This window comes from Nannospalax galili, unplaced genomic scaffold (genome assembly GCF_000622305.1).
Source record: "Nannospalax galili isolate Female #2095 unplaced genomic scaffold, S.galili_v1.0 scaffold704, whole genome shotgun sequence".
NCBI lineage: Eukaryota > Metazoa > Chordata > Mammalia > Rodentia > Spalacidae > Nannospalax > Nannospalax galili.
Genome location: NW_008352394.1, coordinates 388,235 through 409,165, shown reverse-complemented (window position 1 = coordinate 409,165; position 20,931 = coordinate 388,235). Strand labels below are relative to the sequence as shown.

Genomic DNA, 20,931 nt, shown 5'->3' with positions numbered 1-20,931 from the left:
AACCCATGCCCTACAGCTCACCGGTTCTGCTCCTCCCATGTGGGCCACAGCTGTTTTCCACCACCTCCCTCAAGAGCTTCCTCCATGCTGCTTGAACTCTAAGATCACCAAGGCCCCTCGATCACTGTGCAGTCTGTTGTGGCATGTGACCCACCTTCTGCCCCCCTCAAGCCTGGAAGCCCTCTCTACACCAGCCCTCAGAGAGCTTTGCTGAGGCTCTTCTGTGGCAAACAGTCCCACTCTCAGCACTCCAGGGTTAGTTACAAAGGAACCCTGAGTGCTGGCCTGCTCATCTTCAGGTCACCACTGTTTATACTAAGTGGTAACAGCATGTACCCTATATGTACTCAAACCTTTACTTTTAATCATAAGTCTTTTATTTTGGGTTCTTACAAAAAAAAATCCAAAACTTGGCTGGGAAAACTGATAGGACAAAGCCTCATGATGAGCCACAAGTAGGCCTTGCTGGGTCTGCGGCACAACATGGGCAGAGGTCCTGAGACTTTTGGGCAGGTTGGATTTGAAGCGAGAAGAGGCAGGTCACTTAAAAAAATATATATACTGTACACATTTATATGAAGCACCCAGGGATGTGTTCTGGGACTGCCCCCCCTGCAGTGGCTTGGCCAGCAGCAAACCCTGGGGACAGCCATCTTCTTTTGTGGAGGGAGGTAAAGTTGAAAGTCCAGTCCCAACCCACAATGGGCAGAGGTCAGAGGCCTGGGGATGGTCACCATTTTGTTAAGAAGTCTCTAGGGAAGGAAACAAACCAGACTTTGGTCACATTTCCTCAACTTTTTCTCTACCACACAGAACAAACCCTGTGGCCAGGGAAGGGCACTGGCTAGCTACCCAACTTGCTCAGTGGCAAAACCTTTGGCTGCTGCAGCTGCCCCCACCCAGTCCCACCAACCCCGGGGAAGGGAATCTCTCCAGTATTCCTCCCTTGGGCCTACCTAGCTGTCCAGAAAGGTCAGGAACAGTCAAGTACCTGTGCTATGTGCTTGGCTTTCACAGGACTGGTTCAGTGGTCTTCTTCTGTGGAGAGAAGTGCAACAGGCTCTCAGCCTTATGGGTTCTCCTCACCACTGTTGTCTTACCTGCCAAGAACTAAGGCTCCCCTACAGTAGAGGCCATGCCCACAGGGCTTCCTGGGGGGCAGAGATTGACATCTCATGGGCCCTCCAAGGAGCTAGGCCTCTGCAGCACCAGCTGCTAGGCTTTTCTATGGCACCAGCCCTGGGTTACAGTCCATTTAGGGCAGTGGCTTCTGACCCCATGAAGTAGATAGTTGTTTCTTCAGTGGGGACATCCTGTTGATCAGGACATGTGGACTAGGTTCTTAGTCGGATCCACCTCTGCCTTTCACCTGGAAGCTGGCCACAGACTACCCAGTTTCCTGCCCATGGGCATCTCTCCTCTCATCCCCCCACATCTACCTCACAGATAAGACAGGGCTACTCCTATAGCCCTCCCCAGCAATTCCTCACAAGGTTCCCTTTTAGAGTTGGAGAATGGGAATTGGGCAGAACCAGTCTGGGTGCCCAAAGGGGAAGGGTTTGTGTCCCTTTTCAGGCCTGCAACCTCTCAGAACTCCCTCTACCTTTTTCTTCTTTTTCTTCTGGAATGGTGAGTCAGGGTCTTTGGCTGAGGTCTTTTTTCCTTTCTTCTTCTTTTCCTTGTCTTTTTTATCTGAGGGGAAAAAAATGAGCTTCTTGAGCAACAGACATCAGCTCCAAGGGTCAGTGGCAGGAGACTCATGATGTTAGCTCCCAGCCTTCCCACCCACCAGGGAACCATGAAAACAGGCCACAGCAGGGCCAGGATGCCTGCCCTTCAGGAGCCAGGCTCATTTCTTCCCATCCATGGACCATACAATCCAAGACCTCCAATGCTAGGCAAGTCTACCAGTGAGCTATAACTCTAGTCCTGAATTAACTTGCTTTAAAAACCCCCACATTTTAGCTGAAGGTTACATAACAAGAAACAGTGTCAAAAACCCCAACAACAACAACAAAATAACTCCCAGACATTTTAAAAGGAAGATGATAGCCTTCTGAACACCAAGGATTGCCAGGCTCTGGCTCTGGAGAGGACAGGGCACCAGGGCTCAATCTCTTACCCTGCCACAGATGAGCAGTGCTCATAAGTACAGCTTAGGGAGGAGCTATCTGCCCAACAAAGCAGCCTCTCCTCAGAGCCTGTTTTCCAGTTAGAAAATGAGAATTTTGCCTGCCCAGGAGGCAGGACGACTTGAAAGCCCCGCTGCATGTACTAGCATGGAGTTTGATGAAGGGCTGCTTTTACAATAGGAAAAACAGGTCTGGAGAAAAGATGGGGCTTTGGATAAGGATTTAGGTCCACTCTGTACCCCAGGAGCTGATGGGAGCAGCAGACTTCCATGACTTGTTGACTTGGCCTAGAGGTGGAGAGCTCCCGTTTTCTACCCTTGTCCGACTGGGCTTTCTAGAAGCCTGAGGCCAAAGTGGACATAAATGCTGTATGTTGAGGCTGGAGAGGGCTCAGCGGTTACAAGCACTGACTGTTCTTACAGAGGACCAGGGTTCAGTTCCTTAGCACCCACATGAGGCTAACATCCAGTTCCAGGGGATCTGACATCTTCTGACCTCCACGGGCACTGCATGACATGGCTGCACTTAACACATATGTAGGCGATATACTCATACACATAAAATTAAAAAAAAAAAAAAAAGCTGGATGTTATAAAGGGGCCATCCAGTGGGAGCAGGTAGTACAGTGCTGGCCCAGTGCTCCTGTCATCCGGGACAAAGCACTTCCCAGGCTCTGGTTCTTCAGGGGAGGATCCACCTGCAGAGGCTCTGCCACCACAATCCTGTACTCTCAATGCATACGCAGGGAAGCAAAATCACTTACTCTTATTAGATTTCTTCTTTTCTTTCTTGCTCTTTGGATCATTGTGATCTCCACCCTCAACCTTCATCCTTGACTCACTTTTGGGCCTGTCCTTGACCCCTCGGGAGCCAGGAGACCCCTTCTCCTTCTTTTCCTTGCTATCACCTCTTGCTCCATCTTGTTTTGATTTCCCCTTAGAAGTCCTGGAGGCCTTTTCTGGGGAAGCAGCACCTTCCCCTCCCTCCCCCGCCACCAGCTGCTTCCTCTTCTTGCTCTTGGGAGCACCAGCTCCTGGCTGGTCCCCTGACAGCTTCCGCTTCTGGGCCACCTGGGCCTTCTTGCTGCTCTCCTTGATAGCACTAGTAGCCTTCTTCTTTTCCTGCTCTAGCAGCTCCGTCAGGACCTTCACCACAGAGGCCTGCACCTGCGCCTTACTCAGTGGCCAGGGCTGGTCCACTGACATCTTCAGAAGGCACTGGGTGATGCTGCTCTGCAGAGCCTCAGCTGAGGCTGCTAAGCCAGTGTCTTTCTTGGACTTCCGGCGCTTCTGAGGTGTGCATGAAGAGGCTTCTTCTCTACCTGTGGAGATACTTGGGTCACAGATCTGACAAAATGGGGGCCAGATCCTGTATAGTAGAACTGAGGCGGAGTGCATGAAGTATGCACCTCCTTTTAACTGCACAAATGGGAAAGTGAGGTCCAGGGTCAATCTGCCCCATTCAGTCTCCTCAGCTCATGCCTTCCTCACACTTTGTTCTATGTCCTTGGGTAAGACCACAGAATGTCAATGATGGTCTGAAGCCTCCTAATGAGATGAGAGTCCAATAGGTGGGAGACAGTACTGTCTAGTCAGCAGTGTGGAGCTGGGAGGTGAACCAGGTTCTAGGTCTGCCTTTACCAGCCAGGTCCCAGTCTCTCAGGACCTGTTTCCCAATGTAAAACAAGCTGGATAAGCAATGCTGTCCTCTGCTATGAACCACAGATTTATAGTTATGAGAAGGCCCTGTAGACTGACATCCGTGGACACACAGTGGGCTCCAGGCAGTTTGGGAGATCTCTGGGTATGCTGTGTATGCACTCAGCAGCTTACTAAGCAGGTTTACTGCCTGCCGGAGTGACTTCTGGTGCGGCCTTTGTTTAGAATTTTCCACGCCTCTGCTTGCCTTTGATAATTGTGTGCTGACTACATGTGTAAAAAAAAAAAAGCATCCACAGCCCCCTCTAAATGTCTCCTTGTCGCACCCGCCTCTCATATAGACAAGAACACTGGAGAAGAAAATGAACGACTCCGCCTCTAACCCACCACTTGGAAACTGTAGGTAGAAGTCTAAAGCTTGGGCCCTAACACCACCTCTAAACTCCCAGGGAAGGTCTCTCTCCCATTCTGTGAAGCAGAACTCCTACATGCTACTCAGTGCTTAGGCCCTGGATTGTTCACCTTGAGGAGCTGAGGTGTCGGGGTGTTCCATGTCATATAAGGCTGGGGGTGTGCAGAGATCCTGAGAGAGTCCCCCCCATGTCATGTGACAATTTTCTGTGTGCCTTGACAATGCATGAAGGCATCATTCCTGCTTTGCATGTTTTAGCCCAGTTCTCCAGGGGCTTGTCAAGGTTGCAGAGTGAGTCAAACCTGCCCCGGGGGCCAGTCCATCCATCATCTGGGTTCTCCTCCATGTGCTGAATTCTTCAAACAGGGCTGCTGGCTTTGTTTGAGTCTTTCTGAGTCCCTAAACCCAATACCCTAGCACACTTGCTGGGAAGAAAAGTCAGTAGGAAGCTGGAGGGACAAGGTCTCCTCCATAAGCCCAAAGAAGCTGCTGCTTCTAGTACGCTATTCCTGCAGCTGCACTAGCCCCAGAGATGGACATACCCGCTACCAGGCTGCCCAGCACTGGAAACCTGGGCCAGGCCCTAGCTGCATTGTGGGGAGCACTTCCAGCTCCCATGGAGGACTACTGGTTCGCATGTGGGAGACCAGGGGGAAAACACTGGCAGCACTGTTGCTATCAGGAGCAAGAAGGGACGCATGGCCTTGTCTTCCAACTCACCTGTTTTAGGGGACATGATGTGTGCTGCAGGTTGGGATTTTGCTTTCTGCTTGCCATCTTGGTCATTTTTGGTGAGTGGAACAGAGGAAACCAAAGGGTTGGAGACTGGCTTAAGAGTGGCATTTGAAGTCTGGGAATTGGCCAAGGTCAACCCAGGAGTCACATAACCTGAGAAGAGAGACTGAAGAAGCCCAGTGTAAAAGAGGTTGTGAGTAACACCCCCCCACCCCCCGACGAGGCCTGCTACCAGGAAATGAGCTCAGGGACCTAAGACCAGGATGGCCCCGTCAGGCAGAATAGGTGGCACTGAACCCATAGGGCACACAGACCCTTGGTGTATGCCTCCTAAACAATGTCAATTAATGTACATTTAAGGCACACTTAAAACACAAATTTCTAATTTTGCTAATACAATATTACCACTATAGAAAATCACTAGCACTTGGGGCTGGCAAGATGGCTCTGAGGGTAAAAAGGTACTTTCTACACAAGTCTTAAAACCCAATTTTGATCCCTAGAACCCATGTAAAGGTACAGAGGAAACCAACCCCACAAATTGTCCTCTGACCCGTCTCACACACATCACACAACACACACACACACACACACACCCCACAAATAAAATAAAAAGAAATATCACTAGTGTTGCTCTATCGAAAGAACAGTTTTAAGACCTGCTAAGGACTGTTTCAGTCTAGGTGCTGCTTAGAATCCAGCTGAATCCCTTCCACAGGCCCTGAAGTAGGAGGCAAGGCTCTATTCTGTTGACACAGGCAAGATCTTACCCAGGCCTGATCTGAGGGGTAGATGAGGCCTAAAGGTGCAGCTCCAAGCTTTAGCCCTTGCCCTGGCTTACCTGTGATGGGGCCACCACCTCATCCTCACTGGACTCTGCCGGGGTTTCCTCTACCACAGTCTCCTTCTGGGAGGGGGCTAGATCTACTGCAGAATCAAAGGTTTTCTGTTAGGTGGGGTCCCTGTGGACTCTGTTCACCAGGCAGGCAGACTCCTTGGTAGGGCTTAAAGGCCTGGTCTCTCCATATTCCTCACCCTCCTGCCCAGGCCTCCTATTGCTTTCCTTTCTGGTCCTGAGGCTCTTTCCCTGCTTTCCCCAGGAAGGAAACATAGTCCTGGGACTTGGGGCAGTCAACAAAGGGAAGTGGACATCAAGAAGCTGCCAGTGCCAGCAGCCAGGTCCTTGAAATTAGGTGGGGACTTTCTCAAGGCATTGTACTAATGAGTAAACAGGCCCAGGGTGCGGTGATAAGGCCAGCTAGTGCCTACAGCTCTACTAAGCAGTGTCTCAGCCCCTACGCTCCCCACTGGAACCCTCACCTGGCCTGGGAGCTGACTTGGTCAGCTGGGGTCCCTTGGGATCCTCCTCGCTCCCTGAAGAGGTGTCACTGCTGTCCTCGCTGTCATCTGAGCTCCTAGGGGCTTTGGGGTGGCTGGCAGGAGCCTGCTGCTTGTCAGGAAGTTTGGGATTTTTGAGCTTGTTGGTTGCTCTAGACTGGATAGGGGTGCTCTGGGGAGGTGTCACAGGGAGTGTTCCCATGGCACTGTCAACCTAGTTGAAGAAAGAATAGAAGTTAAGGTGAGGGGGAACTTGTGCTGGCTGAGCACAACAGGGCTAGGCCCCATGCAGGGACACCACATACAGCTTCACATGATCCTTCCCACAACTCTCAGGTGGGTACCACATGTCTAATATACCAGGCCACTGAGGTCCAGGGAGGTAAAGGTAAGGGCTGGTACCAGGACATAGGACCATGTTGGGCCCTCACTGAAGCAGGGCAGAAAGAGAACCCAGTCACATGTATGGGAGCAGAGTGGGGTGAATCTAGTCTCCATAGCTCCCCTAACTCACAGTACTTGAAGGTTGGGTCCTGCAGTACTGGATGGACCTCACTGGCTTTGCATGCATGAGTGCATGTGTGTATGTGTTCATGTGTGCCTGTGTGTAGAAGCCAGAAATGAACCTTGGGGGTCATTTCCCAGAAGCCATCCATCTTGTTTTTTGAGATAGGATCTCTCATTGGGGACCTGGGGCTCACCAATTAGGCCAGGCTGTCTAACCAGTAAATCCTGAAGATTGGCCTATCTCTACCTCTTTAGCACTGGGATTACAAACTCCTGCCACCAGACTTGGCTATGTTCTGTGAGTGCTGGGGAATGAACTCAGGTCCTCATGGATGCACACCAAGTGTTTTACCTACTAAGCCATTGCCCTAGTCTCCTTATTGGCTTTTTTTTTGGGGGGGGGGTCTTTTTGAGACAGCTGTAGCCCCAGCTGTCCTGGATTCACCATGGAGACCAGGCTGACCTCGAATTCACAGAGATCCGCCTGCCGGATTAAAGGCGTGTACCACCACGCCCGGCCCCTTATTGGCTTTTAAAAGAAGAACTTTCAGTGTCAGCGAGAGGGAGTCCTGAGACCTATGGGTTCTCAGAACACCACCTATGCCATGCCTGGCCAGAAATGCCATGACTGGGTTAAGTAGCGGGGTTCAGGGAAGAAGGGCCAAAAGGCTAAAGTCGGGGGACTGAGGGGTAATCAGGGAAGGAAGATGGATGCCAGGCTTTGGTAATGAGTTATCTCCTTGTTTTTTAAGCACAGCCTGGGGAGGGAAGCTCAGATTCTGTGGGAGCTGTTTGTTGCAATCTGTGCCTTCACTGGGATGTGTCTCTAGCCAAGTAGTCCCTCTGGGCACTCCTACTTCTTATCCTGCTAGCAGACAGGGAGAGCTCAGAGAAAGCATTGAGCCTCCCCAACCTGTACTTGCCTGCAGCTTCCCAGCCTCCTCTTTCTGACAATAAACACCAAGAGGAATTTGGAGGCTAGCTCCAGGGCTGTGGCCTGAATGCCAGTGCCAGGACGCTGGGAACCAGCCACTGCCATGCAGCCCACTGGCATAGGCCAAGGCAGAAGGACAGAGGCCAACGGCCCTTACCACAGCCCTTCTTTTAAAAAAAGTTTCAAAAATTTATTTTTTATTTTATGTGTATGAGTGCTCTGACTGCATATGTGTAAATGCACTCATGTTGTGCAATGCCCATGGAGGCCAGAAGAGGGCATCAGATCCCCTTGGAACTGGAGTTACAAATAGTTGTTAGCTGTCATGTGAGTGCTGAGAACCAAACCTAGGTTCTCTGCAGAGCAGCCAGTGCTCTTAACTGCTGAGCTGTCTCTCCAGCCAGACTGCCCTCTCTTACCCACCAGTACCTGAGTGGCTGCTGCCTTGGGTTTTTTGCCTTTTGACATCTGAACAGACTGTTTACTCCTGCTGGCTTGGGGGACTGTCCTTGATGGGGCAGCAGGCACAGTTATCACATTGGCTCTAATGGCTGAAATGGAAGAGAAGGGGCATGTCAGGGCACAGAAGTCCACAGCTCCCCAACATGGCATTACCCGATTACCAGCTTTCCCATGACCTGGTGCTGGGCTCAGGGATCACACAGGGTATATTCTTTTCCCCAGGCTTCAAGATAGCAGCTGTCATCATTCCACTTGACAAGACTCAGGGCCATCCAATGGCTGCTGTGGCAATGACCACAGGCCTCCTCATCTCTCTCCTCTGAAGCAGGCTGCTACTCCTAAGCAACACACTGAACTTATGGTGCCAGAAACTCCTCACAGATAGGAATCAGTGAGAGAGCTACCAGGCTCAGTTATATGGGTGCTGAGGGAGACCTGCTTATCAAAGTCTAACAAGACCCTCTACATCCCTAGTATGTGCTGGTTGAATAAAATAACGCTATTTGGCAGCCAACAGGAATCATGCTGTCCATATTTAATGACAGAAATGCCAGTATTGTGATACACCATTGAAGATGACAGCTTCATACATAGGGCCTCACCACACACACAGGTCCACTTTAGGCTTTGAGGAAGAGGACAAGTGTAAAATGTTTGCTATTTCCTTTTTATACGCTTCCAGGGACAGATGCCCACTACCACACTGAAAGCCTGCTTGACAGCCAGTCAGCTGTTAACAGAGCTCTACCTTAGACTGGTCCCTGGAGCTTAGGTTTTGGGCTTGGAGCAGGCACACAGAAGCTTTGGACATGATTCTTTCAGAACTGGATACCTAAGCCACCGTCATCAAAGTAACAGTGCAGGGCTCAGCCCTAGCCTCAAGCCCTCCTGACCAATGCCTTTGCTGGGTCACTTGGCCAGTATCTGGCTTCGTGGGCCTCAATGTAGAAAGGCATGGCAGCAGCCCTTCCCTGTCTTGCAGGCAGCAAGGTGAGCAGAACCACACATACAGCTGCACTCACCAGGGATGGAGGATTGTGTAGCAGGGATCACATCCTCATCCTCGCTTTCAGAGGAGGAGCTCTGGACAGTGCTGTCTGAGGCCCGGGCCTTCCTCAGGGCGCTCATAGCCTGGGTTCGTGCAGGGGTAGCAGCCAGGCCAGCTGGGCCAGCTGGACTACGATTAGGGTCGACAAAAATCAGAGGGGATTTAATCACCTTGAAAAAGAAAAACAAAACACACCCCCCCCAGTGATTAACGGCTTGGCCAGGGGAAGGGGAAGATGGTTGAGGGATTTACAAAGTAAGAGGTTCAAAGAGCTTGGGCATTCCCAGCCCACTCCCACCCTACATGGCCAACACTCAGTGCAGCACTTGACAGCTCCTAAGAGCCCACCCGATCCTCACAGTATTTCTCAGTGTCTATTCCACTGAACAGACAAGAAAGCTACAAGTTCAGAGAGGAAAAGAGAAGGGGCTGCGGGGAGGGGTGGGCAGGAAGCTAGGAAGCAAGGTGAGGACTGGAATGTCTAATTTAGCCTCTTCTGGTGACGTCAGATGGCTACCTGCTAAGTGGAGCGCTCTAAGAAGCATTTCCCATAGTAGCCTGGCCGTAAGATAGGACTTCTTTGTGTTAGTTCTCACCTTCCCAGAGACCCTGATACAGCCTCCCTGAGATGTGGCCCAGCACGTAGTACCCAGTATGGGCCACTATATTTTGTTTCTTTAACATATAAACTGAGAAAATGGGGTAGATAAGTTGGGAAAAGCAAGATTAAGAAGGGAGGGTTCAGTAATCTGGTGTACTATTGCAGCCCGTATTTGGACTCTTATTTAAACATGCCAAATATAAAAAAAATTCCATTAATCAGACACTTGGAGAAACAGGGATCCTGCCTTGCAGCTGTACTTAGAGGGAAAAAGAAAGTAAAAAGAAAATCCTTGTAATGTTGAGCTGCACACTGCTATCATGGTGGATGAGATGAGAGGCCCAGGACCAGCTTCAAAGCAAGGCTGGGTGCTGGGACATAAATGATGTTGTGTTATGAAGCCAGCCTGCTCAGGACCAGGACTGCCGAGGCTGAGGGTGTTGTATAGGGCTCATGATTTTACTTTATGGGTTTTTTAAAATTCTGAGACCGAGTCCCAGGCTGTCCTCAAACTCTCACTTCTCTGAATACTGGGATTACAGACATGTGCTACCATACCTGCCTTCATTATTTCACCCTGGGTCTGCTTTGCACTTCCCACTAAGACAGTAAAGAAAAAGCAGCCCCCTAGTATTGGGCAGGTCAGTCAGGCAGTGAACTGTAGCTCCCCAAAGGTGCCACTGTAAAAACCAGGGCACACTAGGTCTATTTCCTTCCAAAGCCCCCAAATGATGAGGGCACACCACCATGAGCCAGGGAACTAGGAACTCCATTTTCTACTCTCCAAATGCCAGTGCTGATTCAAGCCTTATTATACTCTGGCCGGGAGAGATGCAGAGGGCTGCCTGAGGCCCACAGATGGATATCAGGTCTCTGTCCATCACACCACCCTGCTGGCCCACCTCCTGGGCCTCATCTAGTCCCTACCACCTGGGGGTCTGTAAGCAAGAGGTGAAGTAGGAAGTGAGCACAGCCTGCCGAGCATACATGCTCTGCTGGGCTCTGGCCCTTCCTACCCCTGCCAAACAGCCTCCCCCACGGCCGCTCTGATCTGCCACTTCCAGAGCCTTCCTTCCCACGTGATGAAAAGGAGAAGGATGGGAAGTGGGAGAAGGCTTGCAGCAGAGGGAGGGGGATCTATATATACATGAGAAGACAGGAACAGATTGTTGGGGACCAAGAGAGGCAGCGAACCCACTGAGGGAAACAATAGCGTCTTGGGATGTTAAAAGCAGCTCGGCAGCACAGCCTCCTCCAGTCCCACCTGCCCACACCACTCCATTCTGGCTGTGGGGCAGGAGAGGAAAGTGGTGCAGGAGCCTGGATGTGGAGGGCAACTGCACAGGGACCACTGATCATGTCTGCAGTTTCAGAGGTAGGTCCCACGGCCCCCAGATGTGGAAGAGACCTGCTACCCACTCTGCCATGACTGCCCTTTTTGGTCAAGCTCCTGAACTTCTTAAAGCCTCAGTTGCCTACCTGCCAAATTAATTGCTAATATCCCCCATCTGGGTGTGCTCACTTTGAGGAAAGGGCAAAGCCCAGCACACGAGGAGAGCACTTTAATAAGAGGAACTGTACTGTGGGAGTAGAGGAACACTTCACTGGATCCATCAACACTTCCTGTATGTGGTAGGTACTGAGAGCCCAGAGAGGATCTGGAACTCCCTTCCCATTTGCAGGAATGATGCCTGCAGAACAAGGCCGGGAGCACTTTGGGCAGTATCTCAGCTAGGTTCATCCCAGCTGTGCCCTCATGTAGCAACGCACTCAGTCACCAAGACATCATTCCTTCAAGAACCTTTCTCAAAACTTAGTGGGACTGGAGGTATAGCTCAGCAGCAGGGTATGTCCTCAGCATTTCGAGGTTTCATCCTCAGTACCACAAGAACAAAACAAGAAAATTACCTAGGGGCTGGTTAACAGATCCTAGGCCAGTCCCACACCAGGAGACTCAGAAATTCCATTCTTTGGGGGATGTGGCCAAGAGCCTTAAAGTTTATAAACCTAGTCTCATCCCAGGAGTTAAGCAGGTTGAAGCTGAGAGAGGGCAAGCAACCTCACTCAGGGTGATTAAAATTGGTTCTAAGCTGGGCAGGCGTGGTGGCGCATGCCTGTAGTCCCAGTACTGGGGAGGCAGAGGCAGGAGGATCTCTGAGTTCAAGGCCAGCCCGGTCTACATAGGGAGTTCCAGGCCAGCTGGGGCTACAGAGAGACCCTGCTTCAAAAAGACAAAAAAAAAACACAAACTTAAAAAAAAAAAAAAAAAAAAAAAAAAAAAAAAATTGGTTCTAGACCCAGGAGTATAAATTAATTCCCTAGGGACCAGATAGGTGCTCCTTCTACATCCAATCATGCTGGCCCTAATTTAACACCTCCATTTAGATTTTTACTAGTTCTCTGTTCTCTGATTCAGTAAGGCCAGGGCATAGGCCTTTGTTTTGGCAAAGTGATAGATGAGAAGTGACCTTTAAAATAATTTAAGTGGTGGGTTAAAACTATTTTATGATGCATAATATACAGGGCTACTTAATAGCTGGATCACCTCATGTGCTGATTTTCTTTCTAATAAATTTAGTCCCAGCCTGGCATCAGACTTTTCAGCCTGGCTGGACAACTACCCCAGCACCCAATCCTTTTCCTCACTGACATGCAGTAAGAAAAACAGCACAAGGCTGAAACTGGAGCATTTCAAGTTGTCCACAGAGAAGTGCTCCCCAAATGCCTAATAATGACAGTAATCACAGTGAGTGACTCCCCAGGTGAGGTGAAGTTGCAGGTTCCCAGGCTGTACCCCTTCCCTGAACTGTCCTGGGAATCATAAACTGCTACCACCCTCCTCCCCTTAAAAAAAAAAAAAAAAAAAAAAAAAGGCCTCCAGAATCTTTGGGACTAATGTACCAATTTAACAGTTCATTTTCAGCACAATGCTCATTTACATTGCATTAGCCCGCCCCCGTAGAGTCAAGACGGCCCTTCCCTCCCAGCTGTGCTGTCTTTTGAGAATGAGGTGCTTCAGAAAGGCTGCTGAGCCTGGCCAATCTCTGTGAGTGTGGGGCTAAGTCAGCGCTGTTAGAAAGGCCTGGGTTCACATGGAATGTGTACTAGCTGGTGAGATACATGAGCCTTTGAGGCCAGCGAAGATAGACTAAGTCCCACCCTCAGGGACAAGGCCAGGCAGGACCCAGGGAACAGCAGAAAATGAGAGGATGCTGTAGGTGCTCAGGTCTGGTCTGGGATGAAGGCCACAGATCCCAACAAGCCTTGCAGAGGAGGCTCCAGATCCCCAATAGTCCATGGGGGCCTGGGAGCTGTACTCTGTGGTCTCAAAGCCTCTTCATGAGATGAAGAGCCTTAATCTCTGATCTGCCAAATAAGCCGTACTATCTGCCCTCCTAACAGTAACTAGACTTTCCCACTGTGCTGCTAGTTTTGTTAACTTGACACAAACTAGTCACCTGAAGGAACCTCAATTGAGGAACTTCCTCCCTCAGACTGGCCTGTGGGCATGTCTGTTGGGTATTTTCTTGATTGCTAATTGATCTAGGGGATCCCAGCCCACTGAAGGTGGTACCATCCCTGGGTAGCTGGGCCTGGGCTGTTTTAGAAAAGCAGTTGAGCTGGGTGTGGTATATGCCTCAATCCCAGCACTCAGGAAGCAAAGGCAGGTGGCTCTCTGGGAGATTGGGGCAGTCCCATCAACATAGTGAGTTCCAGGCCAGCTGGGGCTACCGGACGATCCTGTCTCAAAAACAACAACAACAACAAAAACCCAGAAAAGTAGCTGAGCAAGCCAGGGGAGTAAATTAGTAAGCAGCATTCTTCCATGGTCTTTGCTTCAGCTCCTGCCTTGAGTTTCCTGCCATGATTTCCCTCTGTGATGGACTGCGACCTAAGAGCTGTAAACTGAAGTAAACCCTTTCTTTCCCTAGCTGCTTTTGGTCAGTATTTTATCATAGCAACAGAAAAACTAAAATACCTGTTGAGGCAGGGGACTGGGCCAATGACTTGGAGCACCTATATTGGTATACTGGCACCATTACTGACCCCATTTTATAGCACAAACATTTGATCCCTAAGAGGATTCTGGATGTGGAGGTGAGGGTGTGGGGCCAGGCTTAGACCTGCAGTAGTCAGCTGAATCCTGAGTCCTACCACGTTCTGTAGCCTGTCCATATCCAGAGAAATGTTAGAAAAGAGAAAAGAGCTCAGAGACTGTGAAGTGCTGCTTGCATGTGGCAAGACCTTTCCTATGGAGATCTGCCCTCTTCTTAGAGAGATAGCCTGGCTTAGCCAGCAGAGCCTTCACAAAAGTCACAGCCTACCTGGCCAGATGGCAGCTCCTCACCACTGCTTTCCAAGGCTCCTTTGTTCTTCTCTGGGGGTGCTGGGGCAGGGGCTTTGCTTCTAGCAGCTTTACCATCCTTTAGAGAGGACAAGGCCTGAATAAACATGTGATGGGGAAAGGGCCCAGATGGGGAAACGAGGCCATGAGCAATGCTCCTCATGCTCTGGTTCGCCAAGGAGGCAGTGTGGCCTTTCTGCATTAGTCTTTCAAGGGTGGGCTTCACAGGCCCTGTGGTCCAAGGCCAGAGGACTTGGTGAGCAGTGAGAAGAGCTGATGGTGATGCCAGCTTGGAGAAGGCTCAACTATGTGCCTCCCAGGATAGATGGGGCCACACCTTCCCTCACTCAGCAAGAGGGACCCGGCTGCCAGTTTCTCAGAAGCCAGAAGAGCTCGACATGTGCATGGCATTTCTCAATTTTCCAAAAAAGATCTATTTTTATTTATGTGTGTGTATGTCTGTGTGAACGTATACCATGTATGTGCAGGTGTCCAAGGGGGCTAAGAAGGTCTCAGAGCCCTGGAGTGTTAGGTGTTTGCGAGCCGCCAGACAGGTACCAGGAACTGAACTCGGATCTGTTGGAAGAGCAGCAAGCACTCTTAACTGCTAAGCCAATCCTCCAGCTCCGCATCTCCTACTTTTTAAACAGGGGAACAATGCATACTTTTGGCTGCCTCCCCAACACCACCACCCTCACACCTTGTTCATAGAACCTCAACTTGTTTCTGATTGTCTCTACTGCTTGCTCTAGCAAGAGTATCCCTCACCTCCTCTGCAGCCAATCATGGGAGCTAAAGGCTCCCCATCAATGGCAGAGAGAGGTGGAAGTCTAGAAAAGGAGAGATGGAGATACAAGGGGTTTGTTAACAAAGTTCCACTTTAAAATTTTCTTTTAGACAGGGTCTTACTATACAGTTTTGGTTGGCCTAGAACTCATAGAGGTCCATGTGCCTCTGGGACTAAGGGCCACCAAGTTGGCTACTTTTTTTCTCTTTTCAGACAGATTCTCATGTATCTCAGGCTGGCCTTGAACTACCTACATGTGCTGAGGATGATCTTGACCTTCTGATCCTTCTGTTTCAATTTCTGTAAGTGTTGAGATTACAGGCCTGTACCACTAGGCCTGGTTTTATACAGTGTTAGGGATTAAACCCAAGGCTTCTTGCATGTTAAACAAGCATTCTACCAAATGAGCTACACCCCCAGACTCTCAAGTTCCCAGCTCTATAGGAGACTGCAGCCCTGCTGTACCATGAGGCTGGTAGGACCAAGAGATGAAAGAAATCTGGGTTACCAGGGGTTGTTGAAGCAACCTAATCCTGGGACTCTGATCTTCAGGACAATCAGTGCCTTGGGTGGCTCAGCTCTATTGAATTGTGATTTTTTTCCCTATAGCTGGAAATATCCTGACTGACAGTACTCTAAGAACCAAAAAACTGTATAGGCTGGTGTCTGTGGCTCAGTCCAGGAGTTGGGCCTCTGAGTGCTGCCAACTGCAAGCACCCAGCAGCACACCCTGTTCACTCACCTTGTTGCTATCCCTGGGTGGCACACTGCTGGGTGAGGCATCTGTCTCAGCCTCTGTGCTCAGTGACCAGCTGGTCTCCCTTTAACTTCTGCTCAATTACCTCTCTTCTGGCTCTTGGAGACCTGATCTCAGTTATGTTAGACAAAATACTACCTAAAAGTTATGGGACGATCCAGTGTTGTCTCACCCTACAGACTGAGAGCAGGGCCAATGTCTTCCATTCCTAATTGCTATTGGCTTGTATACCAAAGGCAAAGGCTGGGGAATATTTAACCCCAGGTTGTTTTCTTTGTAGCACATGTTAGATAAGTGCTGTATCACTGAGCTTCATCGTTAGCCCTAAATTCATTCATGGTGTTTGTCTTATTTATGAAAAAAAAACAAAAACCCAAAACCAAAACACCCAGATCTTTGAGGGATGGAGACTCTGACTTAAAAAATGAAAGACTTATCACTTCTCAGCCTTTTGGCTAATATTAAATGAAGAAATGAAAGATCCAGGGCTGGAAAGATGGCTCAGCAGGTAAAGACACTTGCTGCCAAGCCTGAGGACCTGAGTTTGATTCCTGGAACCCAGCTGCCCCCACTCCACCCCCACACTGTGGCATAAAATAAACAAATAAATGTTAAAAATAAATAGAAGATCCAGCTGTAAGGAGGGCACATTTCTAAAAGGTCATGATTACTTGAAAGTGGTAGGGATCACCCCCCACTCACGATCTTGGCTACCACCTTCCTAAAACGCATCATCAGTTGCCATCACCCATCAATTCCTCCAGGCCATGTCAACCATTTCCATCAATGCCTGAGTCCAAACTAGAGTCTGCTGCCCTGAACTATTCTCTTCTCTCCCATACCCTGGGCCCAGGCTTCACTCTGAGCTGGATGGGCCCTCCTTGGAGATGGATTTGTACCACAGTTCAGGCTTCTTTTAACTCTGACAGGGATAGCTTTCCAGGGTGGTTTCATATACCTTTGGCAGGACCCACCTGAGTCTGTATGGGGTTGCTGGGGCCCTATGCTGTGGAGGTCCTGCTAGCTATGGGAGTGCCTAGGATGCCCTGAAATGGGGTGGCCTTGGTTTGAAGCTTGCAAGACATTTTACCTAGGAGACATGGAGGGCACTAGGGGACAAGGGATCTTTGAGGCAAAGCTTCTCCCTGGTCCTCCTTCCTACCTGTTTGAGCTAATGTTCTAAGGAGTGGGTGGCATTGGCTTATAGGCCTGGCAGGCTTACCCGGGCTGGGGTAATGGCTGTTGGCATCTCTCTGTCACTATCAGATTCCTCACTGCTGCTCTCTGAGTCCTCTGGCTTCCTTGTCTGGGCCTGGGCAGCTGACCCTTTCTTCCTGGAGGGTCCCAGATGGGCTCCTTTCTGGGGGGACTCCTTGGCAGGGGCTGAAGCAGCTCTGATCTGAGAGGTCTTCACCACGGGCTTTGCCTAGAATGAGAAATAACAAAGGGAGAGAGCTGGAGGGATGTGTGCAGGAGCCAGGGAGATTCTGGGATATACAAGGCTGTGTCCTATAGGCTGGGCCAAAATAGTGCCCCAACCCCAGCTCCACCTGGGTACCTGGGCTGGCATCTCTTCTTCACTGTCAGACTCTTCGCTGCTGCTTTCTGAGTCCTTCTCTGTTCCAGCCAGGGATCCCTTCTGTGCTGGGGCTGCTGCAGCCCCTGTTTTTCCCACAGGTGGTACAGATGCCTGGTTCCTTGCAGAGATAGCACTGCTCTGTGGGGCTCTCACAGGTGGCTTTCCCTGAATTGAGGTGGCAGCGGCATTGGAGGAGGAAGGGGACCCAGGTAGATCCTTGTGGCTTAACCTTCCACTAGGGTGTGGTTATACGAGGGTGCCCTGCTTGTGCAGAGCCCGGCCCAGGCTGGATCACTGCTGAACCCCCTTTTGTACCCCATCCCGACTTGTCTTGTGGCTTCTGGTCCCACTTGCCTTGGATAGGGTCCCCTGTTTGGCTGGTGCAACTACACCGGCAGCTTTTCCAGGCGTAGAAGTTGGTTCTTTGACTGAAGAAACCTTGGTGGGAGATGGGCTGGCCTTGGCCTGAGGAAGTTTCCCCAAGGGCTTGGCCTATAAGGAAGGAAGGGAATGAGAAAGGGACAGGTAACCTGCAATAGAGCAGTAAGTGAAGAATGCTGTTGCAGTCCAGCTGATGCTGGATCTTCCCTGTGACAGCCATGTGAACAGGCTCTTGTTGGGCCTGTTTCCACCTCTATAAAATGAGGTTAAGAACAAAGCCCATGTACAGGGTTTCAATAAAGATTAAATAGGAGATTCCGTGCTTGACACATTAGTAAACACTCAAGCTCATTATTGTAATGTTAGCTAAGCACAAGAATACCCAGAATAAGTGTTTTCTAGCCTTCCTTTCAACTAGGTAGCATATCATTAAGTTCTGCTTGTAGAATGGAAGTTGAATATCATAAAATAGCATCTGCAGGGTGTGGTAGTGCACTGCATGCCTTTAATCTCAGCAGTCAGGAGGCAGAAGCCAGCATGGTCTACATAGCCAGTTCTAGGCTAGCTGTGGCTACAGGAAAACCATCTCACAAAAAAAAAAAAAAAAAAAAAAAAAAAAAAGGTAGCAAACGGAGTTGGAACTCAAAGCATCAATCTTTGTCTGTGAGGTGGGAGTTAAGACCTGAAGCTAATAAGATAGAAGCACACTGATGAAGTTTCCTCTACTTAACCTCACCTTAACTGATATCTAGAGAATTCCCCAAATACCCAAATTCAGATCTACAGGGATCAGGGTGACAAAGGAGAAATTTCAGAGTGAGATCCTTCAGAAAAGAAACTTTTTTTTTAATTCTTTTTGTTGGCTATTTTTGAGTCAGGGTCTCCCTATAGCCCCAGCTGGCCTGGAACTCACTATGTAGACCAGGCTGGCCTTGATCCCACAAAGATCCACCTGCTTCTGCTTCCCAAGTGCTGGGATTAAAGATACCATGCTTGGCGAAACTTGCTTTTTTACTGTGCTAGGATGGAATACAGGACTTTGTGCCAGATAGGCAAGTATTCTGCCATTGAGTTATGTTTCCCCAACAGAGTCTTGATAGAGTCTGAGAGCAGCTATTAGTGTGAAACACAGAAAGGTACCCAGCAACATCTCAGGCCCTGACTCACTCAGATGTCATTTGGCCAGTGTCCGAAGATGCTCCATCACCCCATACCCCTTATGTGTATGACAAGAGTCAAGATTTGAAGGTCCCTACAGTGCAGATTGTGACAAGGTTGGAATCTCATCAGTAGAGCACCTTGACCCTTAGGCGGGAGTAGTGTCTTTCATAGATGCAAGGACACAAAAGACATCACACACACACAGACACAGGCACACATACAGACACACACAGAGCAGAGGCTGGGGGAGATGGCTCCACCGGTAAAGTTCTTGCTGTACAAGTAGGAGGACCCAAATTTGGATCTCCAGAATCCATATAACAAGTACAGCTGGATAAAATCAGAAATCCACAGAAAGACAGTCGGGTATCTCAGATGTTTGGAAATTAAACAACCCACTTCCAAATATCCTATGATTTAGAGAGTAAAAAATAAAACAGCCCCCTTATGGCAGAGTGGGAAGCTGAGGTGGGAAGACAAGTACTTAAGTGATCTAAACAATAGGGTCCTGGGAGGCTCTGGTCTAGAATGTGTCTGTAGCCAGAAGTGGGGAAGGAGGTTGCCGAATGCCTTATAAGGTGCCGTGGAAACAGTAGAAAACCCAAGAGAAAACCAAACAACCCTGGGGCCTCAGTGCCACAAATCCAGCACAAGAAGAGAACATCACAAAAATCCAGAGAAACACATGCTCAGATACAGGGTGAAAAGATGACTAATTCTAAGTGGTTACTGAAAACAAGAGCGGCAATTAAAAATAATACACAGGGGTGGCCGAGTGTAGGCAGCAAGCCATCTTCATTTTCTGCTCTCCTGGGCTGGAAGGTCTAGTTCTCAATTCTGCCACCCAGCAGCCTGGCCCACCACCAACGAGGCAGGTCTCTGGTTGGTATGTAGGTGAGGCCCTACCCACTCTCATTCACATCTGCAGAGGCTGATATCTGGACAGGAGGGTAGCCAAGGCTCCAGGGATCACACCATTCACCAGGAGATGGAGCTGGATTCAAACCCAAGTAGTGTGGCTTGTGACCTCTGTGTTGCTCTGCCTGTGGTGCCACCCAAGCCAGTTCCCATGCCTTTGCACAGGCTGCTGCTTTGCCTGAACACTCAACCCTCTACCAGGGAATTTTCAGTCCCTCACTTAGATGCCATTCCTTCTAAAATCCCAAGGTGTCCTGTTTGGCTAGCTCCAGTGCACACCCCTAACCACAGCCCTACTTTATTCTGCTGGAACAATTTGTGCACATGAGTATATCCTGCTCCAGGTGGGACCTTTGCGAAGGCCATGGTCACAGATCCCCTGCCAGGACAGCGGCAGGCAGAGCATGTGGGATGCATCCAATTCTGTGGAAGCCCATAGGGCCAGGGGGCTCAGGAGATAGAAGGCAATTAAGAACAAGACCCAGTTGAGGTTGTCCTGAGGATTCTGTGCTTTGGGGCCAAGATCAGTCCCAGAAGAGCTATCCTGAGTCCTGGCCTGGCTCAGGCTGGTTCCTCCCTACCTCACCTGCACTGGGGTCTCGACCTCCTCCTCACTGCTGGATTCCTCCTCACTGCTCTGGGAGTTTTCCTGAGCCTTAGCTCTGACCTGGGAAACTTCAGGCCCTGACCTCCCAGGGGGTACAGGAGTTATCCCTTGTGCCAAGGCAGCTCTCCCTTGGGGACCTTTCCCCATAGGTTTCCCCTAGAATGACAAGAGGAAGAAGGAGTTCAGAGGGGACTGGAGAACCTCATGGGGGGCGAGCAAAGAGTCCACTGGGCAAATGCAGGCCTTACCTGTGCCCCCACAGAGGCAGGAACAGCTGCTTCTGACTCTGACTCGCTTAAAGACTCACTTGAAGAGTCTACCTCTGGCCTCTGGATGCCCCTAGCCAAAGCTGGGGATGACAGGCTGGCTTGAGAAGGTGCTGTTCTTGCTTTCCAAGGGGCTGGAGTACCCACTTGCACAGGGGCGACCACAGTAGATGCAGGGGCTGTGGGAGTACGCTTCCTAGGGGAAGTCTTCGTCTTCTTTTCTAGAATTGATTTGGTCTGTGGAGAAAATGCAGACAAGGGCTAGAGGAGGCCCCTGAATTCAGACCCTGCATCTGTACTGTG

At 49.9% G+C, this 20,931-nt stretch overlaps 1 protein-coding gene across 6 annotated transcripts in view; it reads right to left on the bottom strand.

The window, feature by feature from the left end:
* Positions 1-359: 359 nt before the first annotated feature.
* Tcof1 (treacle ribosome biogenesis factor 1) overlaps positions 360-20,931 on the bottom strand; it is a 36,673-nt gene continuing 16,101 nt past the window's right edge. For 3 of the 6 annotated variants that reach the window (XM_029554230.1, XM_017802292.2, XM_029554233.1), the window contains 15 exons: positions 20,611-20,865; positions 20,342-20,518; positions 17,650-17,787; positions 17,275-17,460; positions 16,939-17,142; positions 14,153-14,251; positions 9,201-9,396; positions 8,146-8,267; positions 6,258-6,489; positions 5,779-5,864; positions 4,923-5,103; positions 2,896-3,453; positions 1,604-1,692; positions 992-1,038; positions 360-752 (listed from right to left, as the gene is read on the bottom strand). In XM_029554230.1, coding sequence (XP_029410090.1) covers positions 1,012-1,038; positions 1,604-1,692; positions 2,896-3,453; positions 4,923-5,103; positions 5,779-5,864; positions 6,258-6,489; positions 8,146-8,267; positions 9,201-9,396; positions 14,153-14,251; positions 16,939-17,142; positions 17,275-17,460; positions 17,650-17,787; positions 20,342-20,518; positions 20,611-20,865 — 2,550 coding nt within the window. In that variant the 3' untranslated portion in view covers positions 360-752; positions 992-1,011. The remainder of the gene's footprint in view (positions 753-991; positions 1,039-1,603; positions 1,693-2,895; positions 3,454-4,922; positions 5,104-5,778; positions 5,865-6,257; positions 6,490-8,145; positions 8,268-9,200; positions 9,397-14,152; positions 14,252-16,938; positions 17,143-17,274; positions 17,461-17,649; positions 17,788-20,341; positions 20,519-20,610; positions 20,866-20,931) is intronic. The other 3 variants (XM_029554231.1, XM_029554234.1, XM_029554232.1) reach the window with 3 other exon arrangements.